Genomic DNA, 19,226 nt, shown 5'->3' on the forward strand with positions numbered 1-19,226 from the left:
TGTCCATTAAAATCATCTGAAATCTAAATTGACTGCACCTCCTTAAATAATAAGACTCCTAATAGTAATACGACATTTTGGAACACTTATTATTATTACTACATTAATTTTAATATTTTTAATTGCCGAATCAATCTGCTCCCAAATTAAGGTGTGGGATTTGACGAATCGCCAAATTCACCACTCCCGAATCTCAGCTCTCACTCTTGAATTCATATTTCATAGATCTATACTATAAGGGATTTTTCAGTGTGACGGAAACATGGGCTGATACACCAACTGTCATAATACAAATGATTGAAGATTTTTATTTTTTTTCCAATTTCTAACCATTTGTATTATGACATTTAGTGTACCGAAATATGTTTCCATCCTATAGAAAAATTTCTCCTACGCTAGAGGGAAATATTTGAACTTGAGAATGTAATGGATTGGAAAGAAAGACCCCAACTACCGAGGCAACACCATTTATAGTATAAAATATAATGTTGGCACGCATCCAAAGTAGTTGTGGGAAAGTAAAAGGTCATGGACAAGGATCCTCATTACAATAATGGAATCAATCAACCGTATTCGTTCATTGTACACCATGCAACCAGTTTTCGTTAAGCACTATTTATATTTAATTTTAAATTAAAATTTTAAAATAATTTCTAATTGCACGATATACGATGAACGATCACGATTGATTGATCCTCCGGATCCCCACAAAGAGGATCCTATTCCAAAAGTCATGGAGTTATTATATAAAAGACTCTTTTAAAGTGAAACTCTCTATAGACTCTCTGTCATATCATAATTTAACGTTACTTTTCATGCAAATATTATAAAACATTGTGTGAAAACATGAGGTGATAGAAAATCTATAAAAAGTCTCACTTTTAAGAGAGTCTTCTTAACATTTCTTCACATATAATATCAATACAAATAAATCCTACTTTTGCTTCTTTACCCTTGTTGTACTGTATTTTTCTTTATTTTACCACATAAGATTTGAGAAAAAAGAATAAAGGAGGAAATCAAAGAAGAGGTTGACAATGCCTCTTCTCGTAGCTCTCTTAATTATCTTAATTGAAGAATATGGATGTAGATAATATAGATCTTTTAGCCCGCCTCTCTGCACAACAAAGAGGCTTCATCTATTTGTATTCTTTCGTTTTATTTTTTGGTCTAAACTGTATAAACGGTCCTCATGACGACAGTGTATTTGGAAGATAGTTCTTATTTTATATATAAAAAAAAATTAAAACCTATATAGTGAAGATAATTAAAAATTGTGTAGTTGAAAATCAAATTTTCGTTTAGACTTCGCTCATTAGCTTAGCCTCACACGCGTGGTGAAATTTGCCCTTTTATCTCTTTTAATCTATTCAACGTCCCTCTTCATTTTGAAACAATAAAATCAGAATGTGCACATTTGCCATGTATAAAACAGCTTCCAAAAAGAAAAAAAAAAAAAAACACAACCGTGTACTTGAGCAATAGTTATAGCTTTAGATTTGAGAAGTTCAAAGTTTATCTGAATTATTGTGAAAGACCTTAACGTAGTTCTTGTTTAGAAGGTTGTAAATTCAACTTATGTACCATGTGTAACAAAGTGAAAGTTGAAACTAAATGAACAACGAATGGTATTAGACATACGGAAGAGGATTCTCTTCGGATTCATTTTGTGGGGATCGTAGGGATTCTCACATCCTAACCGTTCATCGTACATCTTGCGGTCAATTTTTGTCAGATATTATTTGTGTTTAATTTTAAATAAAAAAAGTCAAATGATTTCTAACCGCACGATACACGATAAACGACTAAGAAATGATCCCCACAAAATGGATCCAGATGGGATCCAATTCCTAGACATATGATAAAGATTCGAAAGCATAGTAGGCTCAATCACCACGGGATGACTTATTGGTTGGAGATGAATTTAAATCTCGTATTACACACGGCACGTCCTAAGTTTGATTTTTGAAATTGATGAATCACAAGATGATGATAAAAGAAAACTGAAATGTCTCTATAAATCTTTTTAATCTCAAAAAAAAAAAAAAAAAAAAAAACTACAAAGCTATTAGCTAAAAAAAAGAAGGCATAGACTCGCAAGAGGACATGTTCGTGGTTGGTGGTACGCATGGCCCGTGCCATTAAGAGGAGAAACGAGAAGCTAGCGTCCAATAATTCGAGGCATAGAATGCCTTAAATTCGGTTGAGGCAGTTGCGTCATCGTTCATCATCAAGTCGTGTGGTGATGCTTTGGTTTTAGCTCCCATCCAAGTTATAATTATGTACCAAAGCTTTGTCCTATTATCTCCCGAATTATTAGTGCCCTTTTCCATGACAGCAACCTATATGACAATGGTTATCTGATGAGTAGCGAAATGCTTTGATTTTTGGCATTATAGTTTATAATGTTGACATAAAAATTGACGTTAAACTAAAAAGTGACATAGAGTCATATTTAAAAAAAAAGTTCATTTAGTATTTCTCGAGGTAAAGTTCCTTTAGCATTTCTCGAGGTAGCCCATGTTTTTAGATCAATAAAAAATAAGCATGTTAATAAATGCTTAAATGATAATATAATCATCACCAACCGCGTCATACGATTTACAAAATATGATTTAAATTTATGATTCCCCTAACATTACCCTTATACTTTTATATTAATAATACATAAAAATAATACTTGCATTCGAGAGGATGAGCTTATTTCCTTCGTTGCAAACAACGTTATTCGTCATAGTTTACCAAAAAAAATAAACAAAAAACAACGTTATTGGTCATTAAGAGCATCTCCACCCATCCTCAATTGCCCTTGCAATTGGCTGAAATTGCCTTCTTGCCCGGAAGAAGTTGCTCCCTCCATCGGTGCAAACTGCAAAAATAGGAGGGCAATTGTAGGAAAGGCAGGTGCTTTGGTAGCTGACCTTCCAATTATTGTAAGGGCTTGTGCTCGAGTGGAGAAGCAGCAGAACTGGAGGGCCCGCCCCACGTGAAGGACCAGAGCTAAGCGGCTCAATTTTGATGCAACAACAGGGCAATCAGGACTGTTAGATTCTGAAAAATTGGAAAGTTCAACGGCCAGGATTAATTCAATTCTAAAAAATCCAAAAAAATCTTAAAAATTACCACAAAAATTTAAAAATTTATTTAAAAGCATTCAAAAACAAAAAATTTAAAAAAATTTAAAAAGTATTAAAAAAACTTACAAACTTCACACTTAAAAAATCTTACAAACTTCAACACACTTGCAAAGTAAACATTTAAAATTACGACGATAACAACATGTGGAGGATAAGACGAAGAAAAAATTTTAAAAAAAAATTTGTGAAGAGTAATCGGTCTCACTGTTGCCCTTCCTCCTTCCAAATGGGTGGCTTTTGCACAAAGACAATTACAATTTAGAGTGAATAGTGAGGGCAATTGCCCTTGTCCTTCCAATTACCATTATAAGATTTTATAATCCGGACAATTTTGTTTCTTAATCTTCATTTAAAAATAATTCATACAAAAACTCATTCGAATTCAAGATTGTTTAGTCATCCAAATGTATCAAATGTATTCACGGTATAGGTACCAAGTAATACTAATGATGAGCCGTTGATTTATTTGATACATTTGAATGATTAAGTGGTCTTAGATTCAAATAATTTTTTTTGTAAGGACAATCTGCAAATGAAGGTTAAGGAGTTGAGCAGTTCCAATTATGAAATTTGTAAAGTAAAATTATGTTATCTATAAGTGAAAGAATGAGCTCATACTCAAAAGGGTAATGCAAGTGTTATCCATACATAAACACTTAAAAAGAGAATTTATATATATCTTTGAATGATTAGCACAGAAAAGTCACCGTAAAATTATACACATCCATACAAGTCATTTACATAACATAGATATACCGCCTAATATGGCGCCCAATCCAATAAAATAGAGACGCGTACTATTTTATCTAAAGAATCTTATTTTATTAACATAAAACGGCACGAGAGGGTAATATCTGTGTCAATTAAGCTTTCGCCACTATTAAGCCAACCAATCTAGTATTCAATACTCCTATCAAAGGAGAGATTTTTTAGTGTGACATTCACACAAGATGGTACATTACGTATTATTATATAAATAGTGGAATGTGTGTGTTAAAAAGTTTATAACTTAAAAAATGAAATTTCTTATTATTTACATAAAAACACATGATATATCATCCGTGTTCTCGTCACAATTAAAATTTTCTCTTATCACAGTAGTGGTCCGTAGCTTGGGAGTTGGATGGGGCAGGGCTAGTAGGACAAGACAACGTAAGCACGACCACACAAAGTACAAGAGTGTCACACGCGCCCTAAATGCTTTGGTGGTTGTTAGAATCGACGAATTGCAGTTGAGGAAGTGCGTCTCTTATGCAGCAAATTGGCTGTGAAGCCACCAGAAAACGCTCAATTTATATAACAGTTTAAGAGAGATAGACGGACAATTTTGTCAAAATACAATTACAGCGTGGACTGATGAAGATAAGATGATTTTTTTTTTTTTTTTTTTTTTTTTTTGTAGTTATGGCAGCAATTCAACAAGAGGTTGATGACAACTCTCTTCTCGGTTATCTTGTTTATGGTGCTTCAAATTTTATTTTAATTTTTATATAATGGTATTGGAGATAAGGAGGTTTAGCTGAGTCACATAATGAATCATTATTAATTGGTATCAAACTTCCTAATTATGAGAGTTGGACTTAAGAATTTGTACTTGCAAATAAAGGAAAATATTACTAAAACGTTGTGTTAGTGGTGAGGATATGATTCACAATAAATTGTATATTCGTATTAGTTGTGATATTATTTTTTTGCTTAATTGAAAGCCTGACATATTTTTAAGGGTAATTAGGCCATCTCCAATCGAGGGGGTCATATTTAGCTCCCGTTTAGATTATAGCCCTGCAAAAAATTATTTTTTAATGAACAATGTTAGGTGATATTTATACGTCATCTTCAACCGAAGAGGGCTATTTTTTAGCCCCCTCAATATTTTTTTAAAGTTTGCCTTTAACATTATTGGTTAATTGAATTAAATTACCATATTTATTAATGAATAACTTTTTATATTTCTTATCTTTATGAAATCTTAGTAATTTTTCGGAATGCTATGTTTGTTTTGCTTCAAAAAAAAAAAAAAATTCAGACAAGAGTTTAAAGAATGCGAAAAATTGAAATAAAATGAGGTAAAATATTATGTAAAGGTGAAAAGGATGTGAGAAATAACTTAGATATTTATAGAATTTAAATTTCATCTAAAAAAAAAAATCTAACGGCTAGTTGACGCCAGCTAGCATGTGAATTGCTGACAGCTGGGCCCAGCTTTCGAGCTGATTGGCTTCAAATGCCCAGCCTGATGGCCATGGGCTAGAGTTTGGCCCAGTGGGTCCCCTTTTTCCTTTGACCTGAACCTCTATTGGAGATGGTTTTTTCTTCATTTCGAGTTATAAAAGAGCCTATAACCTTATGCTTGATCCGTTGGAGATGACCTTATCTACAATGAACTTTGATATTTTGTTCCAGCAATGATTAGTTATCAATATATTATTGTTGTTTTGTTTTTATATCATCGTTGTGTCATCGATATATAATCAACATGTCGTTGTACGAAAAATGCTCATTCCTTCAAAAAAAATGTCAAAATTTATTTATGGTAGCTAATTCCCTTAATTTTAACGAGGCCGCATTAAGCACTCTAATCTCTTCTACATATTCTTCAACATGCAATCAAATTCAATAACTTACTTTAAAAAATAAATAAAAAAAACTTAGTTTTCAATTTACTCGAAATGCAAGGCACTACACCACATTTTTTTTATAGAATTAAAAGACATTACAAAATATATTGGGTTTGATCATAGAAAAGATTATCTTCAAAAGAACCAAACTATTTTCGTATGGGGCTTAAGCCGTGAATAGAACAAAAGCACATTTTTTTTTATGTTGTGAACTTAAATGTGGTAGATAGACAAAGTCCCCATCGACAGTCACACACTTCAGCAATCCATTTTATCTTTGAAAATTTTGAACTTTCCACTTATAACATAACACGTAATGTATCAACGAGAAAAAATATCTCCAACTTTAGAAATAGCAGACATGGTTTGCACAAAACTATTGGCAAAAAAAGGTCACACGCCTATGTGTGATGTCATATCACTAACATAATCACAATACTTGGTTGCTGGCGAGGGCAATGTTGACTTTTCAGGGGCCGTCTTTTTCAAGAAAAAGTGTGGATGTTCCAATCTGAATGCACCGCGCTTCCGGGTTTGCTCAAGAAGCTCAGCCTCTTAAACTCAGGAGATGATCTTACTCCCCGACAGTAGTGACTCCAAAGGCTATTTATGTTACTTCACCAAGTACATATAATAATAATGGAGACATTATTTAAAAGGGAAATGTTCCGAAGATTATTTCAAAATAAGATTTTTTGTAAGACTATATGGTCTTTATCACTTCATATTTTAATTTCAATTTTTATGTTATCATTATAAAATATTTGTCACTTCACATTTGAATTTTAATTTTCATGCTATCATTATAAAATATTGTGCAAAAAACATGAAACGACAGTAAGTTTATGGAAAGTCTCACTTTTGAAAGAGCTTACTTAGCATTTCTCTTGCTAAGGAGATTATCTAAAAATGAAACTTTTTATAAATTATCTAACATTTTATAATTTAACGTTAATTTTTCTTTCAATATTATAAACTATTATGTAAAAAAATTAGGCCACAGAAAGTGGAGTCCCACACTTTGAATAGAGCCTTATTGACATTCTCTATTTAAAAATACCTAATTGTGTGTTTGTCACTCTGGTTGTCTCATTTTATTTTTTCGTTTGAAGAAAAATTGGGACGTACGTCTCTTCTCCTGCAGCTGCCCAGATGCGCCATGTTTCTCCAAATTTCCTATAAATTTTTCTCCACGGTAATTATATCTGCTACTGCTGAATTGCTCACGTACTTCTTCATCTCTTTCTCTTCCTTTCAATTTTGTTTGGTTTTTTTGTTTGTTTTTACTGCAAGAAATTGATTTTTGGTTTTGGTATTGGTTGGAGCATGGATGGTGGTGTTCTTCATGTATGACATAATTTACCATCTATTTTATATTTATTTATTTGATGATTTTGCATATTATTGAGTTAATTTCTGGGTATTTGACTTACTGGGTATTTTTCTTAATTAATTTTGGTGTAGATCTTGTATTTTTGTTATGGATTTACATGTATATGTAGTTGTTTGTTTTCTTGTTTGCTCTGCTGTTGAAGTTTAATGCTTTTTGTACTACTGTTTTGAAGGAAGGAGAGCAATAAATCTGAATTAGGTAACATATTTGGATGTTGAAATTATGTTAATGATAAAGTGATTTCAATTTCAAACAAGCAAGGATGGAGAGTTTAATTGCAAGCCGAAACCACATGTATCTGCGATTCTGTTCGGTTCTTTAGCAATAGTGAGTAGCAACTAGAGCCAGGAATCCAATATAAAGAATTCAACTCAATCGGAATAGTCTGGAAAGTTTGAATGAAATGTACTAAAAGAAAAATGTTGCATCTAGAATCGATACTTGGTAACACGAGAAATTGGAGAAATATCAACCGTTAATACGATACCAGATAAGTACTGGTTAAGAGTTATTAGAATTAAATCGAAGTCAATGTTTAGTTGTTTGTTAAATTGAAAGTACAGATAAACTGAGTATGGGGATTTTGTCCCGGGAGTGAAAGCGAGTTGGTAATGAGAAGATGCTCTGGTTTTGTAGAAATTCTGCGGTTGCCAAGGAACTCTAGAAAAACCTTGATATGCTACTTGTTTAGTTTAAGATTATTGACATTGATTTGTTTTTCCTTTCTTCTTTTTTGAAGGTTGCTGTCTTTGCTTAGGCAAATAAAAACAAACTCGGTTGCAATTGTCAGGATTTGGAAGTGCTTTGTTCTTGTCAAACTCTGTTGCAACATGGCGAAAAATTTAACAACAGTTAACTCATCTGTGCTCTATAAGTATTGGGTTATAAATGTCAAATTTATGTTATTGAGTTGTGCGGTCTCCTGTTGCTGTTGCACCTTTGGATCGTGGGTTCATGGTTATGAGTTGTGAGTTTATATCGGGGATTTAGTTTTTTAATTCATTTGTACTGGCATTTTATATTGGATGTTTCCATATTTTTTGTACTTGGTTTGCAGGAAAATTTATGGTTCAAATTCTTTCCAAGTTCAGTGCATTATTCAATCTCAAGTTTCTCCAAAATTTTCATTCGTTTGGTTAATATGTGGAAAGCTAGATATTATTTGTCAGACTGCACTTGATTGAGATTCAGACTCTCTTGCTTCTACTTATTTTTCTGTCATACATTATCAGAATGTGTCATGTTGGACTTTCTGAAAACTGTCTCTTCCTCTTGAATTGATGTTGGCCAGAACCTAGAATATTTTCCTTTTGTTTCTTGTTTTTTCGGAACTAAATTCCTGCAGTGGAATTGCATCACATTGTTTAACTTTTCAGCAGATATCATTTCCATCAATTTGGTTTATTCATTAATTCAGTTGAGTTTTCTGTTTTCCTCTTACTTCAGGGTTAATGAAGCTAAATGATTTCACAGAAGGGAGCACAACAAGCTCCAACGAACTCTGCACGGCAATATTAACTATTCTTATAAAGGGGTTCTATCCAAGAAACGTAGTCAGATATTTTTGGAAGTGATATTTTATTGGTTCAGGTGTTGGGTCTGAGTTTGTGTAAGATGGACAGGTCAGACACATCGGGCTTTCTTAGCGGTGGAGGTTGCACATTAGCTTCTACTTCATTTACTTCCGATGTGTCGACTTTCTAATTGCTTGTGGTAAAGAGTGATCTGTTACTTGTGTCTCTTAAAGCGCAATTATTAGAAAATGGATTTGAACAAGAAGAGTATGCTATTTTCCCATGATGGGCAGTTCACGAAAAATGACCACTTTGGTGATACTGCTCTATGCTTGAATAGCCCTGGCTCAGGTGGAAGCAACGCAGCCAGGTCTAGGTGTACGCAAAGCAATTTTAGGGTTAACTGTTCTAGTGCTCCTGATGACAGCTGCAAATTAGTACTTGGATTGGGCCCAACACCGAGCACATACTGTGATGATTATTACAAATTTGGACCCGCAAAGAATAGAGGATTAACCACTGCATTGTCTCAGGGATTTGCATCTGAGGGTGATTCAATCCTTCAACTTGGTCTTTCTGGTGGGACTTTTGAAGCTTCAACAGTGCTTGATTATTCAATTTCGAGAGAGACTGATGTAAATATTAATTATGGCCAGAACCAAGTATCTTCTGGAGATAATCAAGTCTCAATTGCACTTGTTGACGAAGGTTCTACTTCAGCCAGGAAATCAGGTGGTTATATGCCATCACTTCTTTTTGCTCCGAGGAGAGATTATGTCAATCTTTCTCTGTACGGTAAAGAGATTTTAGACCTCGGGGTCAAATGCCAGCTATCTGAGCCAAGGTGTGAACCTTCTGCTACAACAGATTACTCAACAGAATCAATCTCTGAGCAGACAGCTACAGGGGAATCTTCGGACTACCGAACTAGCAATCCAAAAAAATGCAAATTTTTGGGCTGTAGAAAAGGAGCACGAGGGGCATCAGGTCTTTGTATTGGTCATGGGGGCGGACAGAGATGCCAAAAACCTGGGTGCAACAAGGGTGCTGAGAGCCGAACGGCGTACTGCAAGGCCCATGGTGGAGGGAAGAGGTGTCAACACTTAGGGTGCACTAAAAGTGCTGAGGGGAAAACAGATTATTGCATAGCTCATGGTGGTGGCAAAAGATGTGGCTATCCAGGTGGATGTACAAAGGCTGCACGAGGAAAATCAGGGCTTTGTATTAGACATGGCGGAGGGAAAAGGTGTAAGGTGGATGGCTGCACTCGTAGTGCTGAAGGACAGGCTGGTTTGTGCATCTCACATGGAGGTGGTCGCCGTTGCCAGTATGAGGAATGTACGAAGGGGGCACAAGGGAGCACCATGTATTGCAAGGCACATGGTGGTGGAAGGCGTTGCATATTTCAAGGGTGCACCAAGGGTGCCGAAGGAAGCACACCACTGTGCAAGGGACATGGTGGGGGGAAGCGTTGCCTCTTTGATGGTGGTGGGATTTGCCCTAAGAGTGTACATGGAGGCACTAATTTCTGTGTTGCTCATGGTGGTGGAAAGAGGTGTTCAGTGCCAGGCTGCACAAAAAGTGCCCGTGGCCGCACTGATTGTTGTGTTAGGCATGGTGGAGGTAAGCGTTGTAAGTTTGATAATTGTGGAAAAAGTGCCCAAGGGAGCACAGACTTCTGCAAGGCCCATGGTGGGGGAAAGCGATGCACTTGGGGAGAGGGTCAATGTGAAAAATTCGCCAGGGGCAAGAGTGGTTTATGTGCCGCTCATAGCAGTATGGTTCAGGACCGGGGGATAAATAAGGGAGGTCTCATTGGACCAGGACTCTTCCATGGGCTTGTATCTGCGTCTTCAACTGCAGGGAGCAGCTTTGACAACAATCATTCATCTTCAGGCATCAGTGCCATTTCTGACAGCATGGATTCGCTGGAAAAGCCCGTAAAAACACATCTCATACCCTCGCAGGTATTGGTTCCTCTGTCGATGAAGTCTTCATCGTCCTATTCACATTTCTTGAGTTCTGAGAAGCCTGAGGAGGGGAGAGATGGGTATGGCGTTGGTGTTGGCAGTTGTAGCGGGATAAAGAGCTTGGACTTCAAAATCCCAGAAGGGAGGGTCCATGGAGGACCTCTCATGTCACTATTTGGCGGTGATCTGAAAAATGCTATCGATGGCATGTGAGTGGTAATTTTGTATCTTAATTTCTAGATTGATTGGGTTTGGGATATTTTTTGGTGGAATTGTGCATAATTTTGCCGCCTGTTCAAAGACTCGTATATAGTTTGTGTGTTTTACTGTAATGCTATGGATATTTGATCTTGTTTGTGGTTATTCTGATGAGTGTTTAGATCAGTGTGGTGCATGTTTTAGATCTGTAGGTTTAAAACTCAGCTCAGTTTCTTTTCTTTCGTTATCCGAGCTGACATACAATATCTGACAGTCTCGTTTGGTGTCTAAGATTGAATTGGATTGGATTAGACGAAATGTGAGGTCGAAGGAAAGAAGTAGATGCAACTTCTAATTTTTTTTTATGGATTAGTCACAAATGAAGCTTATCCGTTCCAATTTTTTGCCAGTTTTGTAGAGATTGAAAGGGATGAGAGTATTCTTTTATGACTACGTCATCTTTTACCTTCAACTTCACAAAACTAAAAGTTGACATTCATTTTTTCATCCAACATACATATAAATCTTGTGAGTTTTCTATTCCAATCTAATCCCTTCCTAGATGGCAAACGAGAAAGAATGCTTGACACTTGACACAGTCATCAGTGGCAGAAAGGAAGCACAGATTTGATCTTTAGCTTCTTGACAAGAAATAGAGAAACATATCAATTCGATAAATACCGATAGTCGATTTGTTGCCCATGTCTTAAACTGCAATGAAAGCAATTTTATCCCAAGCTTGAATAGACAAACGGCGCGCATAGCCGCACTCATTCAAGTGTCATTCTATTCTTGATATTATTGGGGAAAATACAAAACAAAATCTATGCTTCCATCAACGGGTTCAAAATTATACTGCCCAATCACTGAAGAAAGTTGAGGTTCCACCATAAAAATAATTGACAATATAAAGAGTTAGCTCAATTATTTATAAACACATTGTTGACCCTAAAAACTACCAAGCCTACGTGGCGCGCAGGCCGAGTAATCTATAAGCTAACTACGTCCTTCAGTGAATGCGGGGCGTGCCAACTCGTCGGTCGAGCTCGGCCGAGGAGTAAATTTACTGATGTTGCGTTGGGTGCGCGCGATTGACTTCTGCGTCTTGCGATTGCGACCGAGGAAGGAACACGTCTCGGCCTCTTGGGTTCTCGAACTTGAAGACAAGTACTATTCTTACGAAGTTCACGAATCTCCGTCGTTGGATTCGGTCACAATGATGTTATTCGTCAGAGTAAACTCACGCCGAATCGGCACCAAAGTGTAAGGGCACAAATACTCAAAGCGAATATAAGTCTTAATAGTGAACGTGGTTCGGCCGTCTGAATGCTGAACTCTAAATCCCACTTGAGAGTATCCAATCATAAAATAACTCGGCGTGCAATGCGCCGAGCTCAATAAACTGTAACACCTCACTTCGCCGAGAAGGCTAATGAGATGACCTCAATCAACAAGAATTCGGAAATCCTTCTCAACCGAGACTTGGATAGGTAACCAACCGTCCTCGCCGCAATGCTGTTGATGCCAACGGAAGATGCTGCGAGATCGGCTGATTCTACGACGACAGAGCTATCTATGCCGACTTAAGATATCACCGGTTGCTTTCACAGTGCTGTTGATGCCAACGGAAGATGTGTCAGCGAAAAGAGAAAATAAAAATCTCAAAGTTGTTGAGAGAGTTTGCACAGAGAAGTTGTGTGTTGAATTGGAGGGGGTTCGAACGATGTACATCCTCCTCTATTTATAGCACCGGATACCTTCAAGGTCGAGTTAAAACCCTACTCGGATTAGGTATTCTTCTCCTGATCAAACACCAACTCGACCAGTCCTATTCTCACTATAATTGTGAACCTAGTCCTTTATTGAGCCGGATTCACTTCCGGGTTATTAATCTTGTCGAGACTCCTCATTGCACCAGGATTCGACTCGTCTTGCAGCATGACTTAACCGACCCAGGTTTGGAAGCCCACGACCTAACCAATCCAGAACTAAACGATCCCTGATAACCCTGTCGTAAGGCCTTCTGGGCCGAGAATAATTCTATACTCGGCCCAAACTGATATTTTGGGCCCAAACACACATACAAGATCTCTCATTTCTCTGATGTAGAATTGGTACTCTTAACAATCACGACTACCATTTGGTCCGAATCGGATCCACAGTTGGATTGGTCTCAAACCCATAAATATGACCCGGATCTGGTCTGAGTCGGAAAATATATTGGTCGTAAGTGGGTGATATAATTGACTATTACCTTCGGAGGAGCACCGGCATTTAAAGCCGGGATTGTCCTCTTGCGGTGGCAGGAGCATTTGGATGAAAAGAAATTACTCAGTTTGACGGCATGGAACATATATATAAGGAGCCTTTATCATTCGATGGTCTCGCTAGATCATCCATGCCGTCTTTCTTCCCCACTGCCCTAGGTTTGCCATTTCTAAAGTTTCCCGCCCCTTTTATTTTTTCTTGTCAAGCAAGTTTAACCCTTCGCAAACTTTGCTCGTTAGTTTAGGGTTTTAGCCTTATCTCAAGTTTCAGGTGGCGGATTCTTGGCAAACTATGGTGTTGATCATGTTGGAGTTCATTGGTGAGATTCTTGTCCACTTTGTAAAATATTGCGCTTCCAAATTTTCGTTTCTGAGTTGTATTAATTGATTTTTGTTTCTAATAATTTTCTACTAACGCATTTACCTTCATATACTCTCTATTTTTTTTTTAATTTTTTAATTTTTTTTTTGCCAAAGAATGTCCTCTCTAATTTATTGTATCTTTATTTTTTTTTCTCCAATATATATTCATAATAATGTTCTTTTCCATGATAACAATGTTGGATTTGATGTGACATTATTTTAATTAAAAAAAAAAACTTTGCTCGTTAGTTAGTTTTTTATTTAGCTTATTTTTATGTATTATTCTTCACTAAATCTCACTTTACCCTCTATACTTTATTTTATCTAACTTTACTTTTTGTATTTTTATTTTTTTATCCACTTTATATCCTATTCTGTCAACTAAGTTAAGAGAAGCGTTAGTTTTAGTGACATAATAGAGGTTATTTGGTTTTTTCACCTCATTTTTACATTTGGGACATCTAAAAAAAAAAGTCGTACCCAGTGCACAAGGCTCCCGCTTTACGCAGGGTCTGGGAGAGGTGAATGTCGGCTAGCCTTACCCTCATTTGGGACATCTAAATCGCAAAAATCACCCTAATACAAAAAACAAAAAACCAAAACCCCCGCCATGATTACCTAAATTCTCTCATTTACAACCCTAAATGGCTCAACTTTCCCAGGTTTCATTACAATTTGGCCAGAAACGACCAAGGAATTACAGGAAGGATTTCAGCCATGATGTTAGCAGCTAAATTCAAGAAGAAAAAGGACCTCCTTTGATATTAGGGGACACTCTCTGCTGAATTCAAGGTTTAATCCAACGTAGAGTGCGGCTGATCTCCTTGTATATGAATCATGGTATATGAGGAGTAGCAGTAGCATGAGATAATTGATGGATGGCATTTTTAACATCAATGCTGAGAGAGAAAGTAAATACATTTTCATCTTGAACTTCTCTTGAAAAGAACCTTTAGTCTTAACTCTTTCTTCGTGCGATCACGCTTCTCTAATTCCCTCTAAAACCCTAATCCCTCACACTCGATTTTAGGGTTTTCAGGTGAAGGAAGATTTGTGGAAGCTCTAGCTAATACAGTGCTTAAATTGTTGGTATTCAAAGTTTACTAACTCAATACCAAAATATGTGGGTGATAAGTTTACAAACTCTATCACACCTCTCACTTTGCATTCTCAATAAAATTGGACAAACGAAAAGAAAGAAGTAGCAAGCTTGGTGATAACAAACACTTTGAAATATCAGAAGAGTTTACAACTCTTAAAGCTTACAAGCTGAAAATGAGAATGAGAATTGAATTGGTATTCTAAAGCCTAGCAAGAAGGCCTATTTATACAAAACAGAAATTGATTAACAATACAACAACATGCAATGAATGATGGTGTTTACCATCTTTACACCCTTTCACACATGCACCAGCTGCTAGACACTTTCACAAACATGCTTTGCATCCTTCCAGCTTGCAATCACCACCTTTTGGCCATCACATGGCAGCAAGCATGTTTGTAGTTGCTGGAAATGTGAATACAACCTGTAAAGCAACTAACAGCTAGCAGCAACCATTTACAACCTGTTTTTGTTTGAATTTCCAACATAAATAAGCCTCCCCTTTCTAATCAGTTTTCTAGTTACGACGTTAGGTTAAGGTGTTACAATGAGACTACCTTCGAATGTGAGTCTAGAAAGTTGAGTTTAGGTCAGTCACTTTTACATTTGTTTGACTAATATATAGTGGATTGTTTTCTTAGTGAGAAAGAGTACTTGAGAACACAGTCATCAGCGGCAGAAAGGAATCACAGATTTGATCTTAGCTTATTGATCTAAGAAATTGAGAAACATATGAGACTTTACACTGTTAGCTTTAATCATCTTTTTTAACCTGCAGTATTTTCTTGTATGTCTCACACAAAATGATGACAACACCTTACCATGAACTCAACCGCAATGACAACGTAAAATACAAACATATTAATACAGTACCGATAGTTGATTTGTTAGCCATGTCTTAAACTGCTATGAAAGCAGTTTTATTCTTAAAAAGACAAACGACAGACTAGAAAACGAACAACAACTTGCAGCCCTTTACCATAGCAGTCTCATATCGAGCCTAGTGAGGAAACTACACCTCATTGCTTATCAGTTTTTAGGGCATCCGCAGAACTGGATTCAGCCTCTAAATCCTCCGCAATGGCCTTTGGGACCTCCTTTAGTAGTTGTTCCTGAAACGAGGGTTGCTTCAGCATTTCTCTTTTCTCCAGAAGTTCCCACAGCGTTGAACATGAAGCTGGTTAAGGTCCTCTGTCGTCTAATGAGACAAAGTAACATAACACAAACGTAGGTTGACAGATGCTCAAGCAATTGTTCGTGTTTGTGTTTGTGTGTGCATGTAGTACAAGTGATGCATGAAGAACCAAAACCAGATATATCCAAGAAAATATTATCAAAATACTTGAAAACTCGGCATCTCGTTCTGCAAATGCTTTCGGCTTGATGCTATTCATGTTCAAAAATTGGGTCAACATAGTGTAATTGTAAACTAAAATAAAAGGGCAAAAGACTGTTTACTACCCTCATGTTTCGTGGTTTTTAACATTTAGTACATCAAGTTTTTTTCGTCTCAGAGTCATACCTAGAGTGTAAATTTTGAGACAGTCTCATACATCCGTTAGTCAAACTGTTAAGTCTCCAGTTAACTATGACGTGGCGCCCATATGGACAATGACTGGGCACCACGTGTCATCCACATGTCATTAAAAATATTAAAATAACTAATTTACAAAAAAAAAAACCAAATCCTCACCTGTCTTCCACCTCCCTTCCTTCTTCCCTCTGCAACACCCTCTTCGGCTCCCCCTTTTCTCTCCCCCATTTTTATCCCCCTATTCCTCCTCCTTATCCTGCACCCCGTACGCAAATCTCATTTCCCCAAATCCAATTGATTTTACAACCACCCAATTTCCCAAAATTTCAAATTGAATCAGAAAAATAAATAAAAAATTAAATTTATTGAGTTGCTTGAGCTGCTTCGGAAAACATGGCGAGCATGATGGCGTTGGCTTTCCGGCCTAACACCTTAGCCTACTCCTCGATCTCCGACGCCTTTGCCTTTTCCCTCCCTTATCGGCCTCCACTGCAAATCGTACGGCTCGGATCTAGTCATGGTGATGAAGACGAAGGATGAAACGATGTCGCCGTTCTTCACGACGCTGTCGGAGTACATCAAGAGGTCTAATCTGAGATTGCTCCTTGGAGTCATAGGCGCTCCTCTCGCCCCCTTTCACGTTAGCACCTCCGACCCTTTCCCCCATCTCAGCATCAAGGACACTCCCATCGTCAGTCTCTCTCTCTCTCTCTCTCACTTTCTCTCTCTAGCTTTGGGCCATTTTTTTCCTGAACTTTGTCTCTTCTGAGATGGCAACTACAAAATAACAACAACAAAAATATGGGGTTGCATTTGATTTTACGAAATAAAATTGATTTCATGCATTTTGATTTTGCTGCCGATTGCGACAAAGAATATAAGAGTTAGGTTTTGGGTTTTGGATTTATTTACAAAAATCGTTGGATTCTTTTTGCCTTTTTCTCCCCCAAAAAAAAAGTTTGGTTCGTTCTTTGCAATGGGTATGATTTGCTTCAAACTAAAAAAATTCAATTACTCAACAACTTGCATAAGCTCAAAATTGGGCATGTGGGAGGATAGAACTCATGAGCTTGTTCACTTTGTGAACCTTCTCGTTGCAAGCCCAGCATACGGTGGGAGGACAGAAATCATAAACTCAAAACTGGACTCTCGTAGCGATTTGACGAGGGGGAAGGCTAATTGGATGCTCATGGTGGTGATTTGATGAGGTGGGTTTGGCTAATCTTGAAGAAGAGGTGGCTGGAGGGTGAGGTAGGAGAGAAAGGTTGGGTGGGATGCGGAGGAGAGAAGGGAGGAGGGGATTGGGGATGGATGGGCGGATCGAACTTCCTCTGGGAAGAAGACGAGTAACAAAAGGGTTGTTTTGTTTTTGTTTTTTTGTTTTTTGATAAAAAAAATGTTTTTTTTTTAATTTTAATTTGCACGTGGAACCTTAATGACACATGGCGTCTAGTCATTGTCCACATGAGTGCCACATCATCAGTTTAATAGAAGACTTAACAGCCAGACTAACAGATGTATGAGATTGTCCCAAAATTAACATATAATTCTGGGACGAAAAAAACTTCATGTACTAAATGTTGAAAACCACGAAACTTCAGGGTAGTAAATAGAGTTTAACCCAAAATAAAAAGTGCCTTTCAACAACAACTTGAGTCTTAGACTCTCTCCCAAAAGATTTAGGTTTAAGGGACAATATATTTGAGGCTGATTGGCACAATTTAAAAACGTTGGACTGGATGCGGAGCTTGCAAACATGGCCTTTGAGGGAAATATGGTTCTCAATCTCTGATGGGAGGAAGAATGCCAAATCGGCCTATAATGTGTAATTTTCCTTAACAGTAAAAATAAGAAATAAAAAAGATGTAAACCAATGGAACGACTCTCACCAAGTTAAATAGCTTTCCATCGGCAATTGGCAATTTAGTTTATTATAACACAAACTCAGATTAAAGCACTCAAAACTATGAAAATTTAACTACCGAAGATTTGCATATAGACTCTAAGGATATTCTCTTCTTCGTCCTTTCTCGTTTGCTCGATCAATGCAGTTCTGTAATCTGACCAACTCTCTCTCAATCCACTTATAACAATACGTCAATGAGATGCAGAAAAGAACAGAAAAATGACGAGCAAGCAATTGGCCTCATTAACATTGTACTAGTACTATTCAGAGAAGCTCTATATGATAAAGGGTTCCACATTTGGTTATAGAATGGAGAATGGGGGCATGGAGGAAATACGCAATAGATATCAGATGTTAATGCCATAAAGTAGAAATACTTACATGCTTAGCTATATCATCATGCAGAAGTTGTGCCTTCTGCTCAAGCTCAACCTGTCGAACAATAAATTATGCTTGGTTATATATCGTTAATCTAGGAAGTATGATTCAACATAAGGTGTAAAGTTGAAAAACCATTGTTCACAAAAGATTCAAGTAGTATGATCCCTAAGAAGGGAATCTTACACTTACAACTGTAGGTTTCCTTAGCAGGCCGTTTGCCACATTTTTCTGCAACTCCTTGCATTCGTCCTGCAAGTAGCACAATTGAATTTCATATTACTCTTATCGACAGAAATTTCTGATCAAAATTATTATTATCAAAGAAACAAACCGATATGTCCATTCCATCAGCTGATGCATCTCTCCTTATGCCTGCAAGGATATAAAAGTAAAAACTTAAAAGCCTGTGGAGAAAATAAGAGCATTCCTGTAAGATAGCACCACCCTAACTTTTGAAGATCAATCTTACATTATATGCCGAGGAGGGGCATATCCAATCATTGATGTATCATGTTACATAAATATTATATTGGATCGAAACAAATCAGACTAGAAGGCTAACATTTTTCCAATCATATATATTTATCCTATCTAGGGACTTCTTTCTGAAAATAGAATACAGCTTCTCATCACATATAACCTTTTTCTTCTTTGTTGGGTCAAAAAGGCTTCTCACTTTGATATAATCAAATATGATTGACTCCACATCATACTGCGACAATTGTTTTGTTGTATCTGTACCGATTGATTGGAGGAACTTGATGAGAGCTTTGGATGCCCATCCGATATATTCTTGCGTCTTTCTTTTTCCCATCGGCCTCTGAAATTCTGTGTCCGAAGAGT

The 19,226-nt window shown here is 36.9% G+C and overlaps 1 protein-coding gene across 5 annotated transcripts; it reads left to right on the plus strand.

The window, feature by feature from the left end:
- The first annotated feature begins 6,594 nt into the window (after positions 1-6,594).
- Positions 6,595-10,995, plus strand: LOC103416331 (uncharacterized). 5 transcript variants are annotated; one of them, XM_029093790.2, is made up of 3 exons: positions 6,595-6,950; positions 7,888-8,115; positions 8,595-10,995. In XM_029093790.2, the coding sequence occupies exon 3, from the start codon at positions 8,911-8,913 to the stop codon at positions 10,843-10,845; it is 1,935 nt and encodes a 644-aa protein (XP_028949623.1). In that variant the 5' UTR covers positions 6,595-6,950; positions 7,888-8,115; positions 8,595-8,910; the 3' UTR covers positions 10,846-10,995. The 5 variants fall into 5 exon arrangements, with proteins under 5 accessions (XP_028949623.1, XP_028949624.1, XP_028949627.1 ...); XM_029093791.2 differs by having other exon boundaries at positions 6,812-6,950; positions 7,888-7,999; XM_029093793.2 differs by having other exon boundaries at positions 6,860-6,982; positions 7,888-7,999.
- Positions 10,996-19,226: the final 8,231 nt, after the last annotated feature.

The sequence above is a fragment of the Malus domestica genome, chromosome 15 (genome assembly GCF_042453785.1).
Source record: "Malus domestica chromosome 15, GDT2T_hap1".
Lineage (NCBI taxonomy): Eukaryota > Viridiplantae > Streptophyta > Magnoliopsida > Rosales > Rosaceae > Malus > Malus domestica.

What these genes read in the sequence shown, in the direction of transcription:
- LOC103416331 (XM_029093790.2), top strand. Translation starts at nt 8,911, where the DNA reads ATGGATTTGAACAAGAAGAGTATGCTATTTTCCCATGATGGGCAGTTC.